Source organism: Anas acuta, chromosome 5 (genome assembly GCF_963932015.1).
Source record: "Anas acuta chromosome 5, bAnaAcu1.1, whole genome shotgun sequence".
Lineage (NCBI taxonomy): Eukaryota > Metazoa > Chordata > Aves > Anseriformes > Anatidae > Anas > Anas acuta.
The window spans coordinates 36,139,502-36,165,318 of record NC_088983.1 but is presented as its reverse complement, the minus strand read 5'-3'; the positions used below and the strand labels follow the sequence as shown (position 1 = coordinate 36,165,318).

General features: G+C 43.7%; 2 protein-coding genes across 11 annotated transcripts in view; both read right to left on the bottom strand.

Moving 5' to 3' along the window:
• The window catches only part of MAP3K9 (mitogen-activated protein kinase kinase kinase 9), a 58,507-nt gene extending 45,694 nt beyond the window's left edge, over positions 1-12,813 (bottom strand). For 9 of the 10 annotated variants that reach the window (XR_011097108.1, XR_011097103.1, XR_011097104.1 and 6 more), the window contains exons 1-2: positions 12,094-12,642; positions 7,762-8,175 (exon numbers count right to left, since the gene is read on the bottom strand). Coding sequence is in view for 3 of the 10 variants with exons in the window: in XM_068684094.1 (XP_068540195.1) it covers positions 7,762-8,175; positions 12,094-12,376 (697 nt within the window). In the remaining 7 variants the exon portion in view is untranslated. Of the gene's footprint in view, positions 1-7,761; positions 8,176-12,093; positions 12,643-12,792 lie in introns of those variants that run through there. The other variant, XM_068684096.1, reaches the window with a different exon arrangement.
• Positions 1-25,817, bottom strand: part of LOC137857503 (disintegrin and metalloproteinase domain-containing protein 20-like) — a 371,501-nt gene that overhangs the window by 131,863 nt on the left and 213,821 nt on the right. The window lies entirely within an intron of this gene.

Genomic DNA, 25,817 nt, shown 5'->3' with positions numbered 1-25,817 from the left:
TTCTCTCAAACATCTTTCCCTAGGCACATACCCAAGCAGGAGAACAATAGAAATCCTTTAATATTGTTGAGGCAGATGGATCACGTGGCCTCTTGGCCCGTTTCTCCAAATTAGAGGGACCCAGTGTCCACAGCCTTTCTTCACAGTTCATGCTTTCCAGCCCTTTTACTGTTATCCGTACCAGCAGTTCTTTGTAGTGCCCCTGGTGTGCTGCAGGAATCCCCAGTTCAATCCCCAAGCACTGCAATAAGTGTAGTAGTGGCAGAAATAGTTCCTGCAGCCACTGGAGCACAGAGCAATCCGACACTATCCTTTGCTACACAAACAGCAAGTCCCTAAGTCAACAAGGCTGAAGTCATGCTCGCATTTTAAGTGAACATTTCCAGTTGTAACACAAACAGCTAATCCATTAGTATTTCTCAACAGCCAAAGCAAACTCCAGAAGCCTGACTGAGGTAGGATCAGAGGAAGATGTGGTATAGCGAACTAGGAGCCTGGCTTGTACCTCCAAAGTACCACCCCGGACTTCACTACAGTATTCAAAGCACGCACAGGATTTCAGGAATTATTTGACATCGATATACTCGTAAGCTGAAGTCTGACATTCAGAGAAGCTTTTTTAATATTTTTTTTCTCCTAATTGGTGTTACAAAAAATGCTCGAGTAATATAAGAAAGTTTTTAGAAAGGGGAGGTGGAAAGTTTGTAACACAAGCAGATCACAGGGAGGCTACCTATCCTTTGACTAATACCTTTTGAAAAGATGAGGAAATGATGCTGCACCATGCTGCCATTAATGCTGTAACGATTATTCTGCAGGCTGGGATCCAAAGATATACTATTAAGCAAATAAGCGTTCTTCTCCCTGATTTAAGAAATAATGATTAAACCACACGATGTAATTATAAATCCTCATACATTGTGATAATTTCTCCTCTTAGTGTATGCTTTTGTTATTACTTTTTCATATCTGGAGAAAGCCTAGGTCTGACAGGGAGGCTGAATTTACCTTCCTATTAGTTGACTGACAATAAGCAATTATCAGCTATCACAGTTAACTTTGGCAACCTTTTGGAAATCAAGGTCACACCAACCTAAGGAACTATCTTTGATTCAGAAAGCAAGCATGTAACAAAAAGAAACTACCTACATCACATCCTGTGATCTTTCCAGCAACATAAGGCTTTTCTTCTCTCATCATAAAAGACGCACCATCTCTAAAATGGAAGGGATAGTGCCAAAATTAAGCAATCGTCTTCAGTGATGATTCATCATTTCAAAAAGCAAATCCGTGCTTAACTTTTGATCCTTTAAAAGTGAGTTTGTTTGCCTTGAATCTGTTGAAATTCTGAAAGAATTGTTGGATGAGAAAAGCAAAATGAAGCTGCTGACAGAAGTCTCTCAAAATTCAAATCAAGTTTATTGATGTTGAAGCAACACAAAATGATGCAGCTGAAAAAGTTATTCTAGCTTCCCTGAAATGCCACAAAGCTGTTCTCATTCTTGACTTACAGCTTCAAGAGAGATTTCAGAAAACCAGATTTATCATAGCTCTGTCACAGATGGTCAGATGCGAAGCCAAGGGATCAGCACACAGATGCCTAGGTACACTTCCCACATGAGGGGGGTTAAGTCTGTTCTTATCTGCTCTATGGTTCCAACAGTTTGGAGACAGTGCTTGGTACACAACACGTGGTTACATTCTTCTTTGGGGGGGAAAGAACCCTGCAGAAAAATATATACAATGGCATAGAGACATGGAAAGGACATTACGCGAGACTTCTTTTTTAAAGGAACAGAGTTTCACTTCTAAAAGTGACAAACCCCATTCTTGTCTACAAGAGAAACCCCATTCTTGTCTACAGGGGATTCCACTTAGAAATTTGATTTTTTGCTGCATGGTGGGGCAGGAGTATCCCACAGTGTTCTTGCAGATGTTACAGTTATTTCAAAAAAAAAAAATCACTCTTTTTCTGAACTGCAATGCACAGTGAAGACAGCAACTAATATTCAACTAAAATAAAACACTTCCAACATAAAAACATGTCCTGTAACTCTCAGAAACCTGCTAACACATACTGAAAGATGTCTGCAGCATGAAAACATCTGTCCAATCTCTGAGAAAAAAGTAGCTGCACTGACTTAAGCTAAGAAAGAAAGTAAACCATCTCCCTACTTCTGTGAATTCTCAATGTTTCAATAGCTTAAGAGTTAGCATTGCCTTCAAGGATGATTTACCTCTTCTGAGCTAATAACACATGAAATTGAAATACTTTATTGCATTCTGTTTGACAGAAAGTTGTAATATTACTGGCACGAATTGCATCGTGTGAGTGCGTGCAGCAGGTTCCCAGTTCTCTGGAATTTGCTAAGCACAGTAGAAGCGAGCAGAACGTCAGCACAGCGGCTGCTGCTCTGGGGAATCGGAGAAAGGCACACGGCAGCCTGCACCAGGACTTACGCACCATTAGCAATATCACGGAGCGTGTCCACGGGATCTGGTAATTGCTGAAGTGCAGAGCCTGAAAAGTCATCCAAGTCACCTTTAAGAGGATATTCTGACAGTTTGAAAGGCTTGATTTCTACTGCATGTACTTTTTTAATCTTAAAAAAAGCTTGATTTTTATGCTCCCTGAACTAAACCTGAGAATGTTTGCATAAAATTAATCTCCCGGGTGTTGTCCAAAAAATTACATCCTTTCTTTTCCTCTCACAGGAGAGGGGATCAACCAACTAAGGCCAGATCAATAATGCACCTAGCATAATGCACTTACATGCCCTTAAAATAGTTTCACTATGATTTACATGAAGCATTACTCATACTCAGTTAATTGCACTGACAAAGGAAATCCTTTCTGGTAGAAGGTACAACATTGGCGAGTTAGTCAGCAAATTACACTCAAGTACTAGAAGCAGTGACAGGAGTGCAAACTGCTCCACCAACATGCTTTAACCAGACTCTGTGAAACCTCTCTTCTGTCAGAACGAGCAAGAGGTTTACATTAAGCACTTTTCCCTCTCAGAAAAGACCAGCAAGAACAATGTCATTTATGACTGGATTGGGATCCAAATGCTGCAGCAAGGAATGACATAACTCATCACATTAGCAAGACTGCTTTGTAATATTCAAGTCCTGTTGTCCTGGGGTTGGATTTGAACTAGTAAAAAAGAACAAGGAAAATTTTAAGACTTAAGAACAACTGTCCAGAGACCATAACAGAGTCAATTCTATCAGCATTTTGCAAATAGAAAAAGGCTTAAACTGCTTAAAAGAAACAGGCAAAGCTATAGTGAACTTAGTAGACCTTTAGAAAGCTTGAGCTTTGACTCTTGAGCTACCACAGACTTATCCTTGGTGCTCCAAGAAATCGGAGAAGTAAACACCTTCAAAGAACTAGAATGGAAAAACTACTAACTTGACTGAATCAGCACTGTTGGACTTTCTTTTGAGCTCTGTCCTTACCTCTTTCTTTGACCTTAGCCTTGCCACTTTTCTGCTAATCTTCTGTGCCACTTTGAGGAACACAGAGGCTTTTATAACGCATTTTGCTAACTGGCATGAACACCCTCAGCAAAATCTTTCTGTGTAGTGCAAAGAATAAACATGCTTTGCTGAGCCAACCAAAAAAAAAGCAAATGTTCTTGCTAGTTCTCTGCAGCATTAGTTAACTGGCATTATTCCTAAAGCAATGCTGGCACATCTAACATTGACAGACAAACAGAAACAAACAGAACCAGCTTCGCTATTTACAATACTTCCCTAAAACCAACAGGACTGCCCTTTCTAATCCTAAGCAAACACCTTTCCCTGGCCAGAAATGAGATTCAGATCGGATGAGAGAAGTACAGGGAACTCCAAGAGCTGTTCTAAACTGACTTCAGCAGGTATTCCCAGTTACCTTTTTTTTTTTTTCTTTGCCCTCCTCTAGTTCAGTATTTACATTATTTAGGAGCCTCTGCACTGGGAGAGGTCTACTACCAATTCCGTAGCAGATGCTCAGTGAAGCACCAAAATGCAGGTGAATAGGCAAAGGTTAGCAGTATCACCAGACGAAAAGAAGGAAGCCAGAGATGAATCTGTCAACAGATTAAAATAGATTAATTTCTTACATGAGAAAAATTGAGTCTCTTGAATCAAATGCCAAGGAAAAAAAATCATCTCCTCGCAGCAGAACTAAACAGCTTTCCTGGGTTATCCTCTTTCCCTTCTGTAGTTATATGAGTAACATGTGAAATGGTAATTCCACTGGAACTGCCAGACTCGCTGCCAACTGAACTGACACATAGCAAAAGAATTTCAGTTCTCTGTAACAAAATAAATCGCAGGTATGCAATTTGTTCCGTAAAGATTTTACATACTCATTTCCTGATAACATCCACAAAGCAATGAAAACAGGCAGCTCAGAACCTGCAAAGTTTACATTAAAAATCGGCCTCAAAAGAACACTGCATTTTAAACTTTCAGGACACTTCCTACACTGTAAATGCATTAGAAAGCCAAGATAATAAAAAAAAGAAATGAAGAAAAAATGTGGAACAGAAGTAAGATGCTCACATTTTTGATTAACAGAAGAAAGAGACAAGCAGTTTGGAAAGTGCTTTTTGATTGAAAAAGTCTCAAGGAACAGACACCTCCTGGAATATTCAAATAACCCCACAATATTCAGCCTCTCTACAAGTGGAACTTACTTCCCAAAGTCAATCAAAACCTTGCTATATATTCTGACATCCAAAAGGTTGAGAACTATTCTGAGACTTTTTTGGGTACCTACTAGTTGAGTCCACGCATAAAGCTGCAATAACTCAAGTTAAAAAGGATTTTTTCAAATCCTACCGTGTGTATAGTGGGGCAATTTCTCAGACTTCCATTAAGGTGCCCACTTGATTCATTTCACTGTTCCAAACGTAACATATTTTTAGAAGGTTCAGCACGAAGTACTGTCCTCGTGCAATCTGTATCTGCCTGAATACAAGCAGATTCTGAAAGCAAGCCATTCTCTCATTTTCTCCAGTAGAAAATTTGATTTTAAATAAGGCAGCTGTTCTTTCCCACTCCTCCATCTTGTTCCCTAGCTCTCAGACTGACTCCTCCTGCAGCTTCAGACAGACAACGCAAGTCCCAGCTACCAGCTGGTTCTTGGAGGTGAGATGCATCAGTCACACAAGTGCCTATTACTAAACCGAGGCGGTACAAATCAGTAGACCAATGCAGCTGATGTTCCCATGACAGCTCTACAGCACTTGTAGATGTTCAGTATGTGACAGAAGTTGTCTGCAAGTATCTTTTCCAAGTTCTTGCAAGCAGAAGCTGTTCCTTCTCCAGAGACACGTTAGTGTCTATCAGTCGGCGGGTGGTAACTTGGCCAAAGAAAATGCTACAGGCTTGTAATTCTCCAGCCACACAGCTAACAACCTCATTTGTTCTTGATTATCCACGGTAATGGAAAAAAAACTAAGTACATTAGAAGAACAAACAAAATGCAAACCACATATAATATGCAATAACATGGTCCACTAATCTTTACAAAACTTGCAGAAAGCAAACAGGGCAGAGCAATTCCTACGATGTGCATTATGTACAGTGGGAAAGGAACATTAGCACTGCAGTAACATGGTATTCGGGAAAGACGTGAGTTGAAACTCCAAAGTTGTTTATCTTACAGCTAACCATCAGTTAAGCCTACCTGAACATATAGGTAATATGTACTTAGGGGGCAATTTCCCACCCAAAAAAAAAAAAAAAAAAAAAAAAAAAAATATCACCTAGCCCAAAAAGTTCCACACCACCATAGTAATCTACTGATACAATTCTCGTCCTCTCTACTCCAAACACATCTTTGAAGTCTCCCACAGACATTCCCATCCACTGTTCCTCTTCTTTTCCTATCGATTTTTCCCAAATGAGAAAATTTCCAGTAACATATTTAGCAAAGCCCTCCACTTCTCACTGAGGATTTGCAGTGCAGCACAAGCCACGTACTGCTGAATCACTGTGACAGGAGACATTTACTCTTGTTGCTGCCAAAACAGATGTTTTCTAGCACCCATGCATGGGTTTGGTTGGCAACACCGTGCACTGGTGTCCCTTTGGTTTGCCCAGTTACTCTGCTTGGTACAGGTCCCTTCTACAACTAGCAGTCTCTAGTTTGAATGAACCAGTGCAATGCCTGGAACTAACAGCATTTTATTTTAGAAATAGCTTTTGTTCTAAACCTCAAAAATGCTTAGCAATAAGCTCTTAACAGCCTATTAGGGAAACAAGCCAGTAAATATTTACTTAGGTAAGGGTAGGAGGCCCCATTCTTAAGTCAATTATTTCTGATTCACAGATGAAGCCTGTCCTCCATTAATCAAGCCAATCAATCACTCCCTCTTCTCCATTTATCAACATGCTCATATTTTATACTCATACTGCCATTTGTAAGGGAAGGAGAAAGGTCAGATATTGGGAAATCCTTATAGATATTGAGATTGCCTTGACTTTTTAATAAAAAGGGAAACTTTAGTAGTATAAAAATAATATTATACAAACCAACTTGAAAACTCGAGTTCCTATTTTGAAACTCACTAACTGCAGTTATTAATACTTATTTTTTCCTTCACAACAAACTATGGAAATTCACTGCCACAAGACCTGATGCCAAAAAAGTGTAGGGAGAGTCTACGTGGACTGGAATTTATAGCATTGTAATGGTTAATGCTAGCTCTGGCAAATCTATTTAAGATATTAAAATTCCCATCTGTCAGACCTCTTTGCTAGATGTTACTGCCCTCAAAGCAAAGGAGGGCATGCGCCTGCATCTCAGCCACCCAGTTCATAGCACTTCTTATTAACTCAAGCCATAAATAAAAATTAATTCTCACTAGCACACCTACTACACCACTGCAACTAACACGCAGGGATCTGTTTTCTCTTGCCATCTAGACAGAGATGAGCAGAAAGGAAGTCCAAATAGCTGCACGCAGGCATCGGGAAGGGAGATCTTTAGGTCACTGCAGCAGTTTGCTCCCACATCACAAACAGTGGTTCTATAGGTACATCTGACTTCAAGGCAGTTTTAAGCTTGGAAAAAATAAATACATTACCAAAAATACTCAGATTGAAGATGACAATGCCGTTATGATCATGGAGTGGAATCCAAAACGATAAGCACCAGAGCTTTAGGCCCCACACTCTCATGGGTCATCTGCATCCCATGTGAAGCATCACAAATGTCAGCTCACAACATAGGTGTACTGGTTCATTTAAATCATCTGTCAACACCAGTCCATGAGGGACAGGGAGAAGTTGCCATCTGGCAGAGATGGCGGAACATCTCCCGGAAGGAAATCAGGCTTATATCTCATCTACACAGCAAAATCTAACAAGTAAAATAAAAGCTTGGGTGCATTCATCTTTCCAAAAGGAGCCCTCATCCTTCCAAAAAAGCAAAAAGAGGATGCACATTTCAATTTCAACAGCACATTCCAACATATCAGAGTCTGCTGAAATGCCAATAAAACTGAGACATCATAAATATGAGGACTATGACAGAAGCATGCTCCAATTATAGCAGTCATTTAAAAGTTGCTTCTATAAAGTGCAAGCATTTGTCTGTTTTCTGTGGTCGACAGCACCATATTTTACACAGCTCAAGCCCTCTGGGATTGAATTAGAGGATACAGTGGTTCACAAGAAAGGACTGTGAAATTAACATTATTCCCCTCTTTGCTACACACTATTTCTTCCCGAACCCCTGCCTGTTCTCTGTGTAGCACTTACTGTTGCTGGACTTCAGGTCACGGTGAATAATGGGAACAATCGCTTCCTCGTGCAGGTAGTTCATTCCCCTTGCAATCTGCACTGCCCAGTTCACCAATATGTCCGGAGGTATCCTTTTACCAGACAACACTCTATTTAGCGATCCTCCACGGGCAAACTCCATGATCAAGCAAAGGTTCGGTTCCTTCAAACATACACCCCGGAGGGCGATGATGTTGGGATGCTTCAACATGGCAAAGAGCTTGGCCTCTTGGCGGACATTCTCAATGGTCTGGCTGATGTCCTCGTCGGGGTCATAGCGAGCTGCCTTGACAGCAACCTCATCTCCTATCCACACAGCTCGATATACTTTCCCGAAGCCCCCTATGCCAATGATTTCCTCCAGAACAAGCTCTGAGAAGTCGATCTCCAGGACTAGAAAAAGAGAGAAAAAGAGATGTAAACATTTAGCAACTGCGCAACCTGAAGATCAGCTCAAGGTCCACCTTGCACAACCTCACCCTTACCCTTAGGAGAAGGGCCAATTTTTATTTGAAATAATACAAATGAAAGTAAACGTCCTTTCTGGTGATCTTTCATTAAGAAATAGCGTGGTAAAACAGATCCTGCAGTATGATAAAAACCAGTACAAAGCATTCCCTGTGAATGGTGATGGCTTTGACATCACAGTCGTCAATGATACACTTCAAATATCATCGTCTTAACACGCTGAAACCCTGTTAAGGATAAACCCTCATTTCTTGCCCTCGATGACAACACAAGATTCTGAAAAATAACACAAGAGACACCCACAGCCTAATCTTCACTGACAGGACTACAGTACAAAATACAATAGAGCTGAAAGTTGACCCCAAATGAATCTTCCGCATTTGTCCTGTATTTTAATGTTTCTTTTTTTTCAGCTGTCACTAACGATCTTGTAGTCCTTCCCAAACCAAGCTGATTCTTCCACACTTCTACAAGCTGTGCAGACTTGTTCCCCATGAGCTCTGTCAGCCAGCTCTGACATTACGTACAACAGTGCAACAAACAGATGGATCAGACTGTGCATACTGAGTTTTCCGGGCTAGCAATAAGAAAAACATTTTTGACTAATACATATTATATATAGTGCATAATAAGGATGCCTGCGTTCTTTTAGTGTTCCATGAACCACAGGTTGGTGGGAAATAAAGTAAAAAACTGACCAGGAAGTTTTCCAGAAGGGGAAAGACCCTTCCTTTCCCACCTAGAACACTTCTTGTCCACTACTTGAATGCATCTTTTGGTTAAGATTTTGAACTCCAAGGATTTACACGCTGATTTCAAGCCAAAGAAGGTTTTACTCCTACAGTAAGAGTCCTGGTGTTCAAAAACTCAGGAGCTGCAGCTGAGCGAAGACAAAGGCGTAAGTTCTGACCAGAAGCACTGAAATTTTAGAACAAGACTATGACGACAGTAACTACGGACACCAGAGAGAGGACCGTGTTGCTGAAAACACACAAAAGGAGCTGGCAGTCCCGGGCAAAACAGGCTCGGAGGACAGCGGGTGCTCTCCCGCCGCCTCCCGCGGTGCTGAACGGACAGCTCCAGGCACAGCTCCAGGAGCGGCTCCAGGAGCAGCCCCGGACAAACGGCACCTCAGGAGCACCACGCTCCTGCTGGGCTCACACAGGAACCAGAGTCACTCCGGGGCACCAGGACAGAGGTTTATGCTGCCATGTGAAGTCAGATATGTTGCACTGAAATGTATGCAATTACTCTACAATTTATTTCACATGCAAGCACGCTCTTTGCTTTAGCTTGAATATGTTTCTTTAACGCAGACCAGCTACCTCACCCTCACGGGTAGCTTCACCAGGAAAACAGGCCATATGCTGCCAAGTTTTGTTTTTGTTTGTTTTTTAAAAAAGCATTTCTTGTTGAGTTAGTTTATCTTCACAGCTACTACCCTAGTGCACAAACGACTCATTTTCCTCACATTTCTAAGCACTCAAATCCCTTTTCTAAACTCCAGTTTCATTAGTCGGACATGCTGCACACTGTCCAGGCAATGGGGGCATTTAACACGCTGGTTTTATTGCCGTAGAATTTAAGTGAAGTGCTATCACTCCTCTGGGGACTGATAAGGAATCACAGCCATGAACCAGTGGCCACGTCACAGAACGGTTCAAGTTGGAAGGGGCCTCAAAGCTCACCCGGTTCCAACCCCCTGCCACGGGTAGGGACGCCACCCAGCAGAGCAGGTTGCCCAGAGCCTCACCTAACCTGGCGCTGAGCACCTCCAGGGATGGGGCATCCACAACCCCCACCACCTCTCCGGGCAACCTGTTCCAGCGTCTCATCACTCAACTGCGAAGTAGCTGCTATTTAATTGCTATTTATTATACTGTGTGATTAAGCTATTTAACATGGTCTGCAGTGTGTAAGAGCCCGCAGTGCAGACGAGGGTCCTCCAGACGTGCCCATTGCTGACAGCCTCAACAGGCACCGCAGGGGGAGCACACTTGTACCGTCAGGGTACCCTCGAGGTAAGATTCAAGCGTGCTACCCCGATGGCTGAAAGCCAGCATGCCACTACCTGCTAGCACAGCTCTCAGCGGAAACAAAATCTCAAGGACTTGCACCTTCACAAAACATGAAGACAAACTTTAGGAAAGCAACTAAAAATAGCATCTCCATGGAGGTGTACATCTCTGGAGTTACTCCCTGCACTACTGCCACAGAAGACTCTTACTCTGTAGTCCAGTGAGCCAGTAGATTGTTACTCCAAACAGCTTTCAAACTAACTACACCAGCCCTAAAGTGAGCCTCAGTCCTTGCAAAGGGCAGAGAGGTTTATAACATTAAACTTGGAAATTCAATTCAACAGCAACCAACCTAAACACCTGTCCAAATCATTGCTTCTATAAAAAAACAAAACCAAAAAAAAACAACACAACACCACAGCCCCTTAGAATATTAAAAACTCACTGCAGGGGAACAAGTTCTATTCCGTCATGAACATATGGCTGCTGACTTGAGAGAACAGAGGTAGTACGCTCCTGTTAGGGCAGCAGAAGGGTAAGACAAGGGTAAAGGGGGAAGGTGCAACTCCACAACTGCTCCTGAACCATCCCCAGCCACAAGTGTAATAGGGCAGGAAGGCCACGTTTACAAAGACTGCAAAAGCAGGCAAAAAAAACAGAACAGGCAAAACAGGAGGGAAGCTGAGGCTTCAAGAATTTCTGAAGAAATGGTTCTTCACAACTACCTCAAAGACTAAACCCACTAAACGTTTGCAGTGTTTTCTGCAAATGGGGAAAGGAAAATCTATGCTGTTCCAGCAGGAAGGAAAGCACCCCCACTGCCCAACCTAGTTCCTTCACAGTTCCAAGGGCAATGCTATGAATTACTGAGTTTTTTACTTAAATGCTTTCAAGGAGACAAAGAATGAGAAAAGAAGGTATTAGTTGTATTCCTTGGAGATATGTCCTAGATAGGACAAAGCATCTTTTTACTCTTTTCACTTTCTAGAAAAACCTACTAATCTGATGATTTATCTTCACCCCACACCCCCAAAGCTTTATTTGTGCCTGAATTGTCAATATTGATAGAGAAACAGGATCCAGCAACATTCATTCCTTACTGTTTCTCTTTCCACAACCGTACACAGCACTTAAAATCAGCAGAAAAAAATGGCTTGAAGCCTGGCTCCAAAAGCTTCCAAACAGCGCTGAAATTAGGAACAAGCCAATCCCTTCATGCCTTCAGCATCACACCTGAATCAAGCAACTCTCAGGTCTAAAAATCCCAATTCATGTAAGACTCATTGAGTATGTGTTAGAACAGAATTTGTAAGAAGGTAAATGGCAAGTGGGAACCTGATAACACAAATTAACATGGGGCTTCTTTTACATAAAAAAATAATGACTTTTGGCTAGGAGCAAGGAATGTATTGAACAAATATTAGCAGTGAATCAACACTGCGGAAAGCAACCGTGTCCCATCCAGCAACGTCTCCTTAAGGATGTTCTTGAAGGGAGAGCCCCCGGAGCCTCCACCACTGCCTAGGCACGGAGCTTCATTCATTTCGTGAAAATTCACCAGCCCCTAGAAACGCAGCGCTTAACAAAGAGAAACAGCTCCCGGCACCAGCAAAACGCTACCACGGGGATCCAGCTTTGGCCTCCCCGGAGAGAACGGCGAGCCTGCAAGACAGAAGGGCGCCGGAGGGGTGGGAAAAGGGCCGGGCCTTCCCCCACCGGGCTGCTGCCGGGCTCCCAGCAGGGCCAGGCCGGGGCCTCCCCGCTCCCACCGCGGCTCCTTAGGGCCACACGGGTCCCCCCCCCCCCCGGTGCCCGTCCTCCTTACGCTGTATGGCGGGGGGCGGCGGGTAGCGGGCCCGCAGCTCGGGGCCGGCCCCCTGCACGCCGCTGCTCACGTAGTTGCTGGGGAAGATGCCGACGCGCTGGTCGATCTTGCCCGTCCACCAGCCCTCGTCGCCGGACACCTGCGAGTCCCGGGACAGCACCTGCACCACGTCCCCCGGCCGCAGGCTCAGCTCGTCCTCGCCGCACGCCTCGTACTCGAAGACGGCCGTCCAGAGCGGCCCGCCGCCCGCCGCCTCCCCGCCCTCCGCTCTCAGGGGCTCCATGGCCAGGCTGCTCCATAGGGGGGGCCGCCCGCGGCAGCCGGGCGCGGCGGGGGGCGGCGGGGCCGGGCGGGCCGCCTATTGTTCATGCGGCCCCGGCGCCGCCGAGCTGCCGGGGGGGGGCCGCCTCAGCCCAGCGCGGGGAGAGGCGAGGCCGGGCAGCGCCTGCCGCCGGGCCGCCGCCACCGCGGCCGCGTCCCCCGCCCCGGCCGCCGCCGCCGCCGCCCGCCGCCGCCGCGCATCCCGGAGCCACCTGACTCTCTGGCAGCTTCGGCGGGCGGAGGGGAGGGGCCGTTCCGGCTCCTCGCCGCTATTGGGCGCCGCCGCCGCCCGTCAAGGCTTCCTCGCGTCCGATTGGCGGGTGCTCGCCCGCGCGGACACGCCCGCCCGCCCCCCTCGCGCCGGAGTCGCGCACTCACCGGCGGCCTCGCGATTGGCCCCCGCCCCGCCAGCCCTCGCTTCCGATTGGCCGCGCGGCGCCTGTCAGTTAAGCGCAGCCAGGCCCGCCCACCCCGCCGCTTCTCATTGGCTGCGGAGGGGAGCACGGCGCGGGGAGGGCTGAAGGCGGGGCGCGCCGAGGGGGCGGGGCCACCCTCTCCGGTCGGCGGCGCCGCTGGCCAATGGCAGAGCGGCGTTGGCGGTGGGGCGGGGCCAGACCTGCGCGCGGCGGGTCCCGCGGGGGGGGGGCGGCCCCCGGTAGGGGGCGGGCGAGCGGCCGTGTTCCCGCCCGCCGCCATCTTGCGCCGTGAGGCGCCGCGGCCGCTGTGGCGGTGACAGGAGGATGAGGGCCTTAAGGAGAGCGTGCGCTGAGTTAAACGTGGCGCTCAGCATCCCTACTGGTGCCTGTAAAATACGTGAATCGGCTAGTCTTGTTTTCTGGGAAAACACATCCATCCCATGAAATATAGTAATAATTTAATAAAGATTTAATGCTTTTAATAAAGAATCTTAGTAATCTGAGAAAGTATCTCAGAGAACCCTGCATGGAACTGAGGACTTTCAAGTGCCTTTTTTCACAAACAGCCTTTATTTCTGACAGGAAGCAAATACACCTCACCTAGAAAAAACAGACACATCAACATCTGTTATTTTATAAAGGAATTGAAAAGCAAGAAATACGTGCTTGAGCTCAGAACGCTTCAATGTGACATGCAGGATTTAGGCATGTTTCAATACTAGTATTCAAATCAGACTTGTCTAAGAAATGAGCAGTAGATTTTATGATATCTCCATCTATTCTTGCCAGTGAGGGTAGATCTGATGGTGCTCCACAATTCTTTTGTTACTTAACGGTGCGTTTTCACAATTAGTTCACTCTTATCCCATATTACTGAGCCCAGGCACAGGATGGCCGATGTTGGAAGGGACCCCTGGAGATAGCTGCCTCCCCCTGCCAGGCAGGGCCACCTGGAGCATGCTGCACAGGATGGCATCCAGGCGGGTTGGGAATATCTCCAGAGGAGACCCCACAGCCTCTCTGGGCAGCCTGTGCCAGTGCTCTGCCACCCACCAGCAGGGAAGTGCTTCCTCTTACTCAGAGCTGATGCTAAAAGGGACTTCCCTGTCCCCTGTCATGCTTGACCTGCTTTCCTGATTCCACCAGCAGTGACTGAGTGGCTCTAGAGTCGTTTCAGCTCATTTATCTAGCTGAAAGCTAAGCCACCAAGGAAAGGTGGTGAGATTTCAGTCAGCTTTTCAGGTTGATCTGACTCGCATTAGGACTGTACATACACACGATCATTAAAGCCGACACAATGTGGGGAAGTAGGACAGGATGGGGAAGGGGACAGCAGACCTCTCCCTGTCAGCAACAGCCTGCGTTTAGAAGCTGAGGGTTAACAAATGTTATTTTTGTATTTTAATTTTTGGAGTTCAAATAACAGATGATTGAGATGAAATCTGAAAGACTGATTTTAATGTCCCTATTTAACAACAGCCACAGTTGCAAGAAATACTTTTCTGTGCAAGGAAAGTAATTAAAAAACAAAAACAAAAACAAAAAACAAAAACACAAAAACATACAAATATAATTCAAAGTGGGTATTGTGCTTTAAAAATTGTACCATAAAATTTTAGTGAGACATAACAAAATAGAAGTCTCCTGTCTTTCAGCTGTTTAAAACTTATTTAGATCACCGCTGCGGAACACTGAAAGCTTTAAAGCAGAGAGTTACATTGCTGATGGTGAAAATGATGAGAAAAATGGACTTCAGGCCAAGCTCGGGTTGTCTGCTGCAGCGACCTAACGAGACAGAACCCTGCCCTCTTGTGGGATGCCTTGGTATTGTGATAAACAGTCGTCTTGTAAAAGAGATCTTGCTTTTTTGCCTTTTTTTTTTTTTTTTTCTTTTCTGCCCCCTTTTCCTTTCCCTGCGATGTGTTTGTTTCTACGGAGACGGTCTGGCTTGCTCAGGGAGCCCAGAACAACAAGTGCCTGGAGCTGGGAGAGTGTCCAGGGAAATGCTCGGGAAGAGCCCTGATCGGTTTTTACCCTTTTCACAGATTTCTCTTGGCACCTTTAACCAGCCGTGTCAGAAAGTGGTTTCTGAATGAAAAGATTTGGCCAGATTGGAAAGGCTGTTCTTGTGATCAAGGTAGAAAGAAGGATCAGAGTAAATGTTAATATTTCTGTAACTGGCAAAAGGAAGAAGAAAATAACACTAAACATTGTTTAGAGGAGGAAAAAAAAAAAAAAAAAAGGCCATTCTACTCCTAGTTCTTAAAAAGCTAAGGAAAGTGCTCTGCTGACTCCATTTCTTCATTCATATATATTTAGGACAACCTTTGCCATATCTTCTCTGGTATATTTATGCAGACTACTAAACTAGTACTTTTTCTTTGAACTGAAACCTTTCCTCCCTCTTCACTGGACCTAGCTGCTCTGTAACAACATCTTACTACTGTGCCAGTCCATAGTTATAAAACTACATTGGATATCAAAAACTTGGCACTCTAGGCTCCTAGTCTGTGTGCTCTGTGAGAGCAAAAATCAAGATGTTACTCCCCCCCCCAAAAAAAAATAAAAAAAAATAAAAGAGAAGATCTAAAAGGAAGAAAAAGTACTGGAACAGAAACAGTCAACAGTACAAGACCACTACTGTTTTACCAACTATAGCTTTGATGAAAGCACATCTCTACCAGCACAGTACATAACTATAAAACATTAAGTAGATGCTCCTTGGTGTGTCTCCTTAGTGCAGCTCACTCCTTTTACATTCCATGGTCATTCATATTTGCATCTTAAATTACCTCAGCACTAATGCTCTCATTCCCAGAGATGTATCTCAGCTGTGTTCCATGGTTATACCCACAGCTAGAGCCACATAAAGCACTCTGGAGATGTGTGTTATGCCAGTAGACAGTTATTTGATCAATCACTGATAATGTCTCCTCAAATAATGTAATCTCTACTGACAAATTGATTCTTCTATCACTATAAATTACTTTTCTGCATGGCTGTAAAACTGGACTGTGTTTTTTTTCCCACTTTAGAAAAGAACTGCTACGCCAATGTCACTGCAAGGGAGAGAAGTAAGCCACTGGTAACATCAGCTTTGGAAACTGTGCTGTGCTGGCTAGGAGCGAGGCTGTGAATCTGTGTCTTTAGCATCTGAGTCAGTAGAAGAGAGAGTTCTGCTCTGCTTCATAAAATATATATGCTAATCTCCCAGATGGCTGTATCTTCTTTCTTCATGGAACAGATGACCTGAAAATAAAACAAGACTAAAAACATTGGATAGTGGAAATTCTGGGATAAAATCTCGGACTTCCCTATGGATATCACAGACAGATTCAGCTTTTAAATTCACAGGTCATAGTATAATTTCACACATACCACATAGCACTGATACATTTATCAACCTCCATAGAAGAAAAAATGAAACAGAGAAAGACTTTCAAATGAGCTTTCTGCCTACAGTAAAACATACACAGTTAACAGAAATCATGTGTAATTTTGGTTTAGTAATGATGTCCATTTACATGCTGTATATTGTTCCAATACAAGCCACATTTACAGCCATTATTTCATTACAGCCATTATTTCACTTGGCATTGGTGAGCTGCCACTCCTGCAGAGGAACACCTGTACTGCCACACGGGTAACATCTTGCCACAGTTTCGAAAATGTGCGGAACAATAATAAAACCAATTTGAATAGTGCAATCAGTGCAATGCAAATGGTCCCACTGAAGCTCAGCAAAGACACTAAAGCAGACCTTTCAGGAAAGAGCCCTGAAGTCTTTTAAACCACAAATCTTCCTTTTTTTATTGCATGTGAAAATTGAAGCAGCAGCACGATACACTTCAGTGGCACTGCCAGCATATGATATAGTTCAGCACTCCCCCAGCGTGTTCAGCTTCCTACCACAATGCCAGCACTGCCCCTGGCACCTTGGCTTCCCCTTGAGGCCTTCAGCCCAAGGAAAGACCAAGTCTCCTTTGTGAGTGCAGTGAGGTTTTGTTTGGAAATAACAAAAAGAAGATCAAAACCAAGATATGAACTAGCCCATGATTTTGTTTAGGTTTTAACTTTGTCAAACAAAGTGTATGGGCCAGTTTTCAGGTTGCTGAAGCCATCCTGGAATAGCTTCAGAAATACAACACAAAAATGAAGAATCCTGCATGTGAACTCAAACCATAGCAGATGGATGAAGACTTTGTTCCTAACTCTAATGGTGCTTTAGCATTACAACATACAAAGACATGCAACATCCATTAGAGATACCAGTATGCATACCTAAATCATAACTTTATACTCAAACCATAACTCCAATAAATCTCCATTGCAAAGTAATGGAGATGAAATATATAGCCTTTTCATTTGGAGTAAAACAATCCTTTTGTTTATTCATGCTGATATGTGTGTGTGTGTTTTTCTTTCTTGTGTATTCAGTAAGTTAACTTACTATTCAGAGTAACAATTCAATCTAAAATAAAACCAGATAGGTCAGTGCAGTAGTAATTGGTTTTATTCATGTTATTTTGCAGGAATAAGCAATATTTGCCTGCTGTCTCCTTTTATTTGCAATCACGGTTTAAATTCTTAGAAGAATTAGTCAGAGCAGCCTCTTTCAGAAAATGTATCACTCTTCACTGGAAAATTTCCTGTCTACATTTTCCTATATTGTGTCTACCCTATACGTAGTGACTAAGCTCAGATACGACTCTGTATCCATTTAGTACTTCATAAGGCAACTGGAGGGGGATTTCCTTGTACTTACATGGAAATGGACCTAATTCTATTTTGATCTTTCAGTAAGTGGGCAGAAAAAGACACGTAATGTTTTTATTCAAATGCCATCTCTTAGTACTGGCAGCACCAGATCCATGGACAGTCAGAGACATCAGCTCAATGAGCACGAATTTCATGTTACACTATTGCAGTTATCTTGAGGCATGTACCTTTACGTTCCAAAATTAATTTACTTTATCTATTTTTTTTTTTTTATTTCCCTAGTTGGTGGGCTCTGGTTCTGCACACTGTGAAGACACTGTACAGCTCTGTACAGTTGAAGCTTCTGAAGAACATAAGAGAAATAGGATTCATTGAGGTATCCTACACAAATCAGCCCCAGACTGCAGACTGTTGAGTGCCTTTTACTCTAATTGGTACCTGAGTAGTTTTCAAAATATAATATTAAACAAAATTAAGTCCTGAAGGATACATGCCTCCTAATTTCTCATGGTGTTGTATTTTGCCTCCAAATGAACGCCTATTGAAAGGCCCCATATGACAGGCTTTCTTCACATAACTATTCCTCAAGCATAACTTTTCCTGTTCCACTTGTGGTAGCATCTGGAATTTTGTATCACAGGGAAGTGGAGAGTCTCAGCTTCTGTTCCCAAAAGTCTCAGTTAGTCTCCAGAATTTTCAGTTTATGCATAGATAAGTAATAATCAGACCTTTCCTGAAGTCAGCTTTGACACTTCTATTCAAAACAAGTAAGACAGCTTTAAAGGAAGAAGGGATTTGGAAAAGGGACATAATAAAAGCTTTTACAGTTCTTAGATTTTTTTTTGTAATATCTATTTTTCTGTAACTTACGTCAAACTAATGGCAAATGGGGTAAAGATGAGCCAGAACTCAATAGAATGAGCTACGTAATTCACTCACAGCTTTAATGCTTGTTAAGCATTCACCTCAAATTCATGCCAGCAAAGACTACTCCACAACAGTATCCACTCTTGTTAGATTACACGGTGCTGCGATGGAAGGTTGAAATGCTCAAAGCCTCTAAAACAAGCAAGCGCCTGCCAGGGATGGTGGACAGGTACCTAGTGGAATTAAAAATCTGATCCAAATCCACCATTTTATAATAAACTCCAGGAAAAGCAAGTATGCTATTTGCTCTGTTTTTTTTTTGTTTGTTTGTTTTTGTTTTTTTTTTTTGTTGTTTTGTTTTGTTTTGTTTTGTTTTGTTTTTGTTTTGTTTTGTTTTGTTTGTTTGTTTTATTTTGTTGAAATCATATGCAAAACGTGTCACAGTGAGCCCATTTAGATAGCTACAAAAAGTTCATTTCCCCATTTTCAGTTACCCTGTCTAGTACAGAGTAGTAGCTTCTTCACTGCAAGCAAAGAATTCGAGTAAAAGCAGTAAGAAATGATTCATTTTATTGAATATTAGCACATGAATTGTTTAGTCTATTCCTAGCAGAAAGCATCCATGCTTAAACTGTCAAATTTTCGCTCTCCCTCACACGCCCCCTGAGGGCACTGTGCCGGGGCCGGGCCTGCCCTGGGCCCGAGCGCGGCCCGAAGCCGGGGCCTCGCGTGGAGGCGGCGGCCGGCTCCGCGCAGCTGCCGCCGGGGGGCGCCGCGGAGCCGCGGCCGGTGGGGCCCGGCGGGCCGCTGGTGCTGCCCCCGCCTGGACCGGGCCTCGCCTGCGGCCTGCGCCCCGCCAGCCCGCATCGGCATCGCAACAATGTCGTCCCCTGCCTCATATGCCGCCGGTTAAACGCGGTTTTATTTTTCCATTCTGCGGTAACAGCGAAGAAATTCTTGCCCGAGCTATTTTTGGTCCTGCTGGAGCCACACGCTGCTTCCTCAGGCCTCAAGGCTCATTGTTTTTATTCACTCACATGAAACAATTGCAGGCCTCATAGAACGTATTTGTTTTCCAGTTCCTGAAACCATTATCACCTTTTCCTGTTCCCCTTGAGAAAATGGGCCCTTGGTACTGGGCCAGGCTGCATTATTTAATTTCCTGCACACTTTGGGTGAAATCATGACAAAGGCGGGCACTTTTACTGAAGGGAAACAAAACCACTGAAAGAATGTGGAAGAAAACCTTGCTATGGAGGGAAAAAAAAAAAAAAAAAAAAGGCTAATTGCGTAACCCTGGAGGAATGAGGCAGTGTGAGTCACAGCACACACAGGCTCCAGGCTCCTTGGCTGGCTGAGCTCTTGCCCACTGTGGGGAGGTTGCCAGGCCCAGACTGTATCTGCAGCAGTGAGCCCTGCTGGGGGGATAGCATGGGATGTAGAAGGGTGTATCGAGCTCATGGCAGCCTGCAACAGAAGCATTAAAACTCTCCTTACCTGCATTTTATTGCTAATGACACCACTCAGTCCAGCCTCTTCTAGGTCCACCAGGAGGTTTGGAAGATGGGAAGACAGGCTCCCTGCAACACTCTGTGCCTCCTCGGCAGACCTCTTCACATGGTCCATACTTCTTACTCCTCTCACCATAGTTTTCTTCCAGCTCCTCTTCAGTCCAACACCTTTCACCCTCTGAAATTGGGAGTTGAGTTCATCTCTTTCCTGTTTGTCTTCCAGCTTAACCTTTTTAGCCTATGGGTCTTCTATGTGCTGTTACAAATAGTGATAGTACTGTAAGGGTGAGAAAAAAGAGACACATGCTTTTGGTATTTAAACTTGTTTATTTTCCTTGAAGACCATGCAGGCTAATTAGTTTTCATTGTAAGTTTGAATTATTTGTAATTAATTGTAATTCAGATGTAACTACATGCACTTCTAGGACTTCTAGGACTGACTTTTTTCCTCAGCTTCACTACCAAATGATTCAGAGAACATGATAGTTCCCAGCTTTATATCCACAACAACCAAATAATTCTCAGCACACTTTTATCCTTATTTTGGATAGAAGTGTTAGAAAGAAAGATGACAAAGAGAATGGCGGTTGCTATCTTATCAGTGGGAAGAAGAAGAGACGTGTTATGATAAAGGATAGGCTCTCAGTAATGCACTCTCTCTTCTTCCTGTAGACTACACAAGGCCACACACTGCCTATGCAGCCACCTCCTACATAATTTCCTTGAAGGTCAATCTAGCTAACTAAATTTGATGGATTTTCCGGAGCTATCAGTCCCACTCCTACTAAACACTTCTAGCCTGGAGCTGATGTTCTTCCATCACTCCATTAAACTCAGTCTCTTGCAATTTATCTGTTGTATTTATGAGCAAATCTGACAACACTAAGCATGTGTTTCAAAGTTTATGAGCTGATGGGTTTCACAGAACTGGGAGATGCAATTAGCTATGTGCATAGCATCTGACAGCAACTCCTCGCAGGCCTGCCAATCACAACGAAGCCCTTTTGGGAACGTATGCGTTGTTTAGATCTGGTGTCAGGCGTGACGCATTAGGCAGGCTAGTGAAAAGTTGGATGACTATGAACTCTGAACTGTTCACTTGGGAGACGCAGATCCTACAGACCTTCTGTGTGGGAGAAAAAAAAAATGAAAAAAGAAAAGCAAACAACAACAACAACAAAAAACTTGTTTGCAGTTTCCTGATGTCAATAGAAATAACAGCTGTGAATAAAGATGCTTTTTAGTTACTAGCTTGCAAAATTATGCCTGAAGCTTTGACTTGCATCTTTTTTTTTTTTTTTTTTTTTTTTCAGTTTAGAATGCTCTGCTCGTTTTCTATCACATGCCAGGTATAGATTTACAAGGAAGCATGCAGCTGCATTGGTACTGACAAAACTGAAGCAGCAGCGTGTACCAGAAATTCAAAATTCAGTCCAAGAGTCAAAATACTTTGGCCACCTGTGCTTAATTGTGCTGTTACCACAGCAAGGCTGTTTTTCATATGATTTGTGTAACGCTCAGTATTGAATTAAATCTTGGAAGTACATTCTCTACTGCAAAATAGCGTTTTGTGGTTCAAATACTGTTTGCAAGAAAACCTCCTCTCGTCATGTCATGTCACATGCTGAAACAATGGCAAAAAGATAAATCACTCAAAATCTAATTTTAACTGCTGTGAATTTTGCAATAGGTTCACTAATTCCTATAAGTTCAGAACATTTTTTTTTTTTTTAATAACATACAGGCAGATATCTTAGAGATTTCTGATGCAACCTTCCCTGGCATTCCTGGGCTCTATAAGCCTAATGAAGCAGGGTATGAATCTCTCCAAAAGGGTTGCTTACTCCACCCTTCCTTTGTTTCAAAGTCATTTCTGATTTTTCGCCTTTAGGGTTATTTTTAATGTTAGATCATTTCCATTGTTTATCTCCAGAAAAGCGTTTCCAGGCCATTTTGCAGTCATCACTATTCTGGGAAGGCCTATGAACAGATAAAGGTTATATGTTTCCCAGGAAGATGTGGTCAGAAATTTATGAATAACTGCCATCAGCATCACACACCTCTGCCTAATTCCTTTACTCTTTAACAGTTTTCTCCCTATTCATTTTCAATGCTAAATCCATCAAAGATTTCCCTGGGGGCTGAATATATCTTTCCATGCCAAGGTCTGATAAAGAACGCACCAAGGAAATAAATAGGGTAATGCTTTTAATGTGGACAATGCTCTGGAGCCAAACTTGGAGCCAAGAGCCTGGCAGCTGCACAAGGCATCCCTACAAGTGGCCTCAGGAAACACAGATCCCTCTGGATGCCTGAAAATCCCGAGGAATTTGCCATAAAAGATTTACGAGCTGCTCCATGATGGGCATCCCTCATTCCTGAGCAAATGGTCAGGAAGGAACTCTGCCAAGGGTTGTTCCCTCTTAGCTACGCCCTCTCACAGCGTCTCTTGTGGGGATGGACCAAGAAGTAGTGCTTGTAGGAAAACCCTTTGGCTGGCCAAGACTTGGAATGAACCTGCTTGCGGTTCTCTGATCTGTACACACCACCGCTACTTGATACGAAGCAGGGAACAATCTCATGTGACAAACAAATATAGAGGAGGAATGAACAGCCTGAGTTTCATCCCACCGGCTTGCCTCTGTACCAAGAAAAGGCTCGCAGTATTAACACCGTTACAAAGGTTACAAAGTGTTGTATCTATGTACGTGCACAAGCGCACACGAACATGTACGTCTGCTCTGTGTTCACAGGGGTCGTCTTGCTGAGTTGTAGCCAAAAGATCTGAAAGTAGGGGGTGCAAGAAGTTGAGTTAACTATGTGTATATATATGTTTTATATATGTGTATATATATATATATACATATGATTCGTTTAACAGTAAGAGCTTCCTCCTAAATCAACCTAATCTGAAATATTGTTTACAGAGGGTAGGTTAAAACCAGTTGCCCACTGAAGGGCTGCAAGAAATCTATTCAGCCAGCAGGGGAGGGAGAAGATCTTGGTAGCTGCTGTTGTTTTCCTGATGAATAATTATGCCACCTCCAGCTGACTGCCGAAGACCCTTTCTTTAAAAACCATATGTCCTCTCTAATAAAGCTCTCATCACACCTCCTTCAGGCTTGCCTCGCTCTGCTGTACTTATGCCTGATTTCATTTGGTTTGTGCAGCGGTGTGGCTGCAGGATGATGGCTTCCCTTAGCTAGTGCTTAGTGAAAATGTGGCCTAGAGAAAAAGGCACGACTGTCTGGGACAGCCTGGGTCTGTGCTTCAGTGATTCATGGAATGCTGCTCACTGGGTAGCTCAGATGGGTTTTCTTTTTAAATAGCTCTTTAAAGGGTTGCTGGAATGCAGGTTACGTTAGAACTGCCATAAAGTGGCAGTGTTTCAGGGCACTCCCCCCCAGATTAATCATTTTCACATTCTGAAATCTGTCAACTGGTACCTTCAGGCATTGCCAATTCAAGCAAATGCAAAAATAGTAGTCACAACACCTCAGGGGATGATTTCATCAGATCTTCTGCACTAAGCAGGTCGGACTTGCTCAATATTCATCTGGGAGACCTCCAGAGAACAGAAAGAATACAGGAAGGAGCAGATTTTGTGATGCGGCTGAGATCTCATGCCAGTATAAATCATAAGACGTCTCTGGGAATTTAAACCTGGCTGCTCAAAAAAATGGCACCGCTTTTTCGGAGGCTGACCTATATTGGTGATGAGGCGGTGTGTGACTAAAGATGCTACCTTCTGAAAGGGATTTCAGACTGAGATCCTGTAGTTCTTTTCTCAGATTCAGGTTGTTAACTATGGCCGCATTCCATCTCAAGGCAATGAATTACATACTGTTTCCAATAGTCTCGAATGTCAAAATTATTCTTCACACCTCCTACTAAAGCACACAGTCACTGCCATATTCCACTTCAGACAAGGCTGTATTCACTGAGGAGCCTTACATACGCAGTTGGTAAAGGCGTTGAAATCAGACAGAAATGTAAAGTTAGTGCTCTGTTTATTCAGAATGAAGCTGAAATCTAAGAGAGATCCAGGGAAACTGCCGAGGCATCGGGGCATCGGAACTAACCTGCCTGAGCAGGCCCTTGTGCTCACATGAAATCCAGTCAAGTGAAATTGTGACTTATGTTCCGAATACCATGAACCTACAACATTTCTGCAATGCCACTCATTCTGCAGATATCCTCAGCTTCTTCTCAGGCCTCCCCACAAAGTCACAGCTTCCTCCATAGCTCCCTGCAATAATATCCCCACCCCACGTTCTCTGTCCACGTATTTTTAGCCCGTTAGCTGTGCAAGACATAATCCGTGCCGTGGATAACATGAAGTTACGTGCCTGTTGATAAGACAGCCATTTTATGACTGTTCTCCACACTGCCTCTTTGGGGGCCCTCATTTTGGCCTCTTTTCATTACCCCAAAATTCGTAGGCATTTAATTTAATTTAATTTTAAAATTTTCCCCTTCTGACAATTGGTTTAAAACTGAAACCCTTTCCTAGGCTGGGACCCACCAATTCTATAGGAACAACTTTCTTAGAGAAATGGCTAAAAAGAGCCACAAGAGAGAGGAAATCCTTTAAATGGAGAAAATGGTCTTGGGTGGACTCATCCTCATGCTATGAGAGCTTTGTACTTCAGACAGAGAGTTTTAACTGCAAACAAAGATCTTAATTAGAATTTTATCCCAGTGGTATCATGAATCATTGTTTGGGAGAAATTTCTTACAGCGAGGCACTGCTGTGCTGTACTTTAAAGAATGTGGTATAAATGCTGCTAAAATACTGTCAGCTTACTGTTTGGATTTTCTAATTTTAGCCTTGTTTATTATGTTTCATCTCCATGGCGTTTTTAGGCAATTCTTGTACCAGCAAGGCCAGCAGATGCCTCTTTGTTCACAGAGACCTTGCAGTCACTGGGACACTGATGACACTTCTCTGTGTGACTTCTGCATGGACACGTTCACAGAATTAGGCCCCGTAATATGAAAGTAGACGCTGCCACACTTTTCTTGCAAGAAACGCTACCAGAACCATCCCAGGAAGAAATTTAGAAAGAAAACCTCTTCAAAGTGCGCTCTGTCTCTAGCAATGGGAGCATTAAGCCATTCAAAGTGATTTTTCAACCATGTTGAAGCAGCTGGAAGAGGTTAGCATAACGAGCCTGGGGCCCACCTAACTGCTGAAAAGGTATATAGAGGGAATTTCTAGCTAGCAAGAGGAAAAGAGGGGAGATGGAGATAGTGTTGTCCTAGTAGCAAGTTACAAAAGGTTGCTATCAGCAAGTTAGTAAAAATTCCTTTTTTTCTTAGTTCTTACAGAGCTTTTTGGTCTGTGTGAGTCTAATTTTAAATATTTTCTGCCTTTCAGCACTCCCTGATAACAAAAACTGATGTAGGAGCTCTTCTTCAGGGGAGAATCTCACTTTGGTCTCTGTATTTTGTCTTGAGAAAACCACAGGGCTCAGAATGTGCAAAAAGAGCTTACATACTGGAAAGGTGCAGCAGGCAGCTGAGACAAACTGCAAGGGCAGGATTAACAGCACAGTGAGCTTCGTGGTTCAGCTGTTTGCAGGCCAGTAATTCGCATCCTCCACTCACTGTATTGATCTCTCCCCAAGCAACACTGTGAAATACTACAGAGAGCCCTATTAGTCACAGAGGTGTGTGTATGGGGGGGAAATGACACCTTTTTTCCTGTTTCTTGGTATTTGAGGGGAAGAAGGGTGTTCTTTCACCCTGAGGGAGAGGGAATGATGCGATGTGTGCCCACGTCTGCCTGGAGAGGGTGCCTCCTGGAAGGGCAGCTGGACCTGGGAGTGTGTTGTATGGTGACCGTGATACAGGTGGGTGCAGGCTGTATCCTGGCACACAGCTGGGA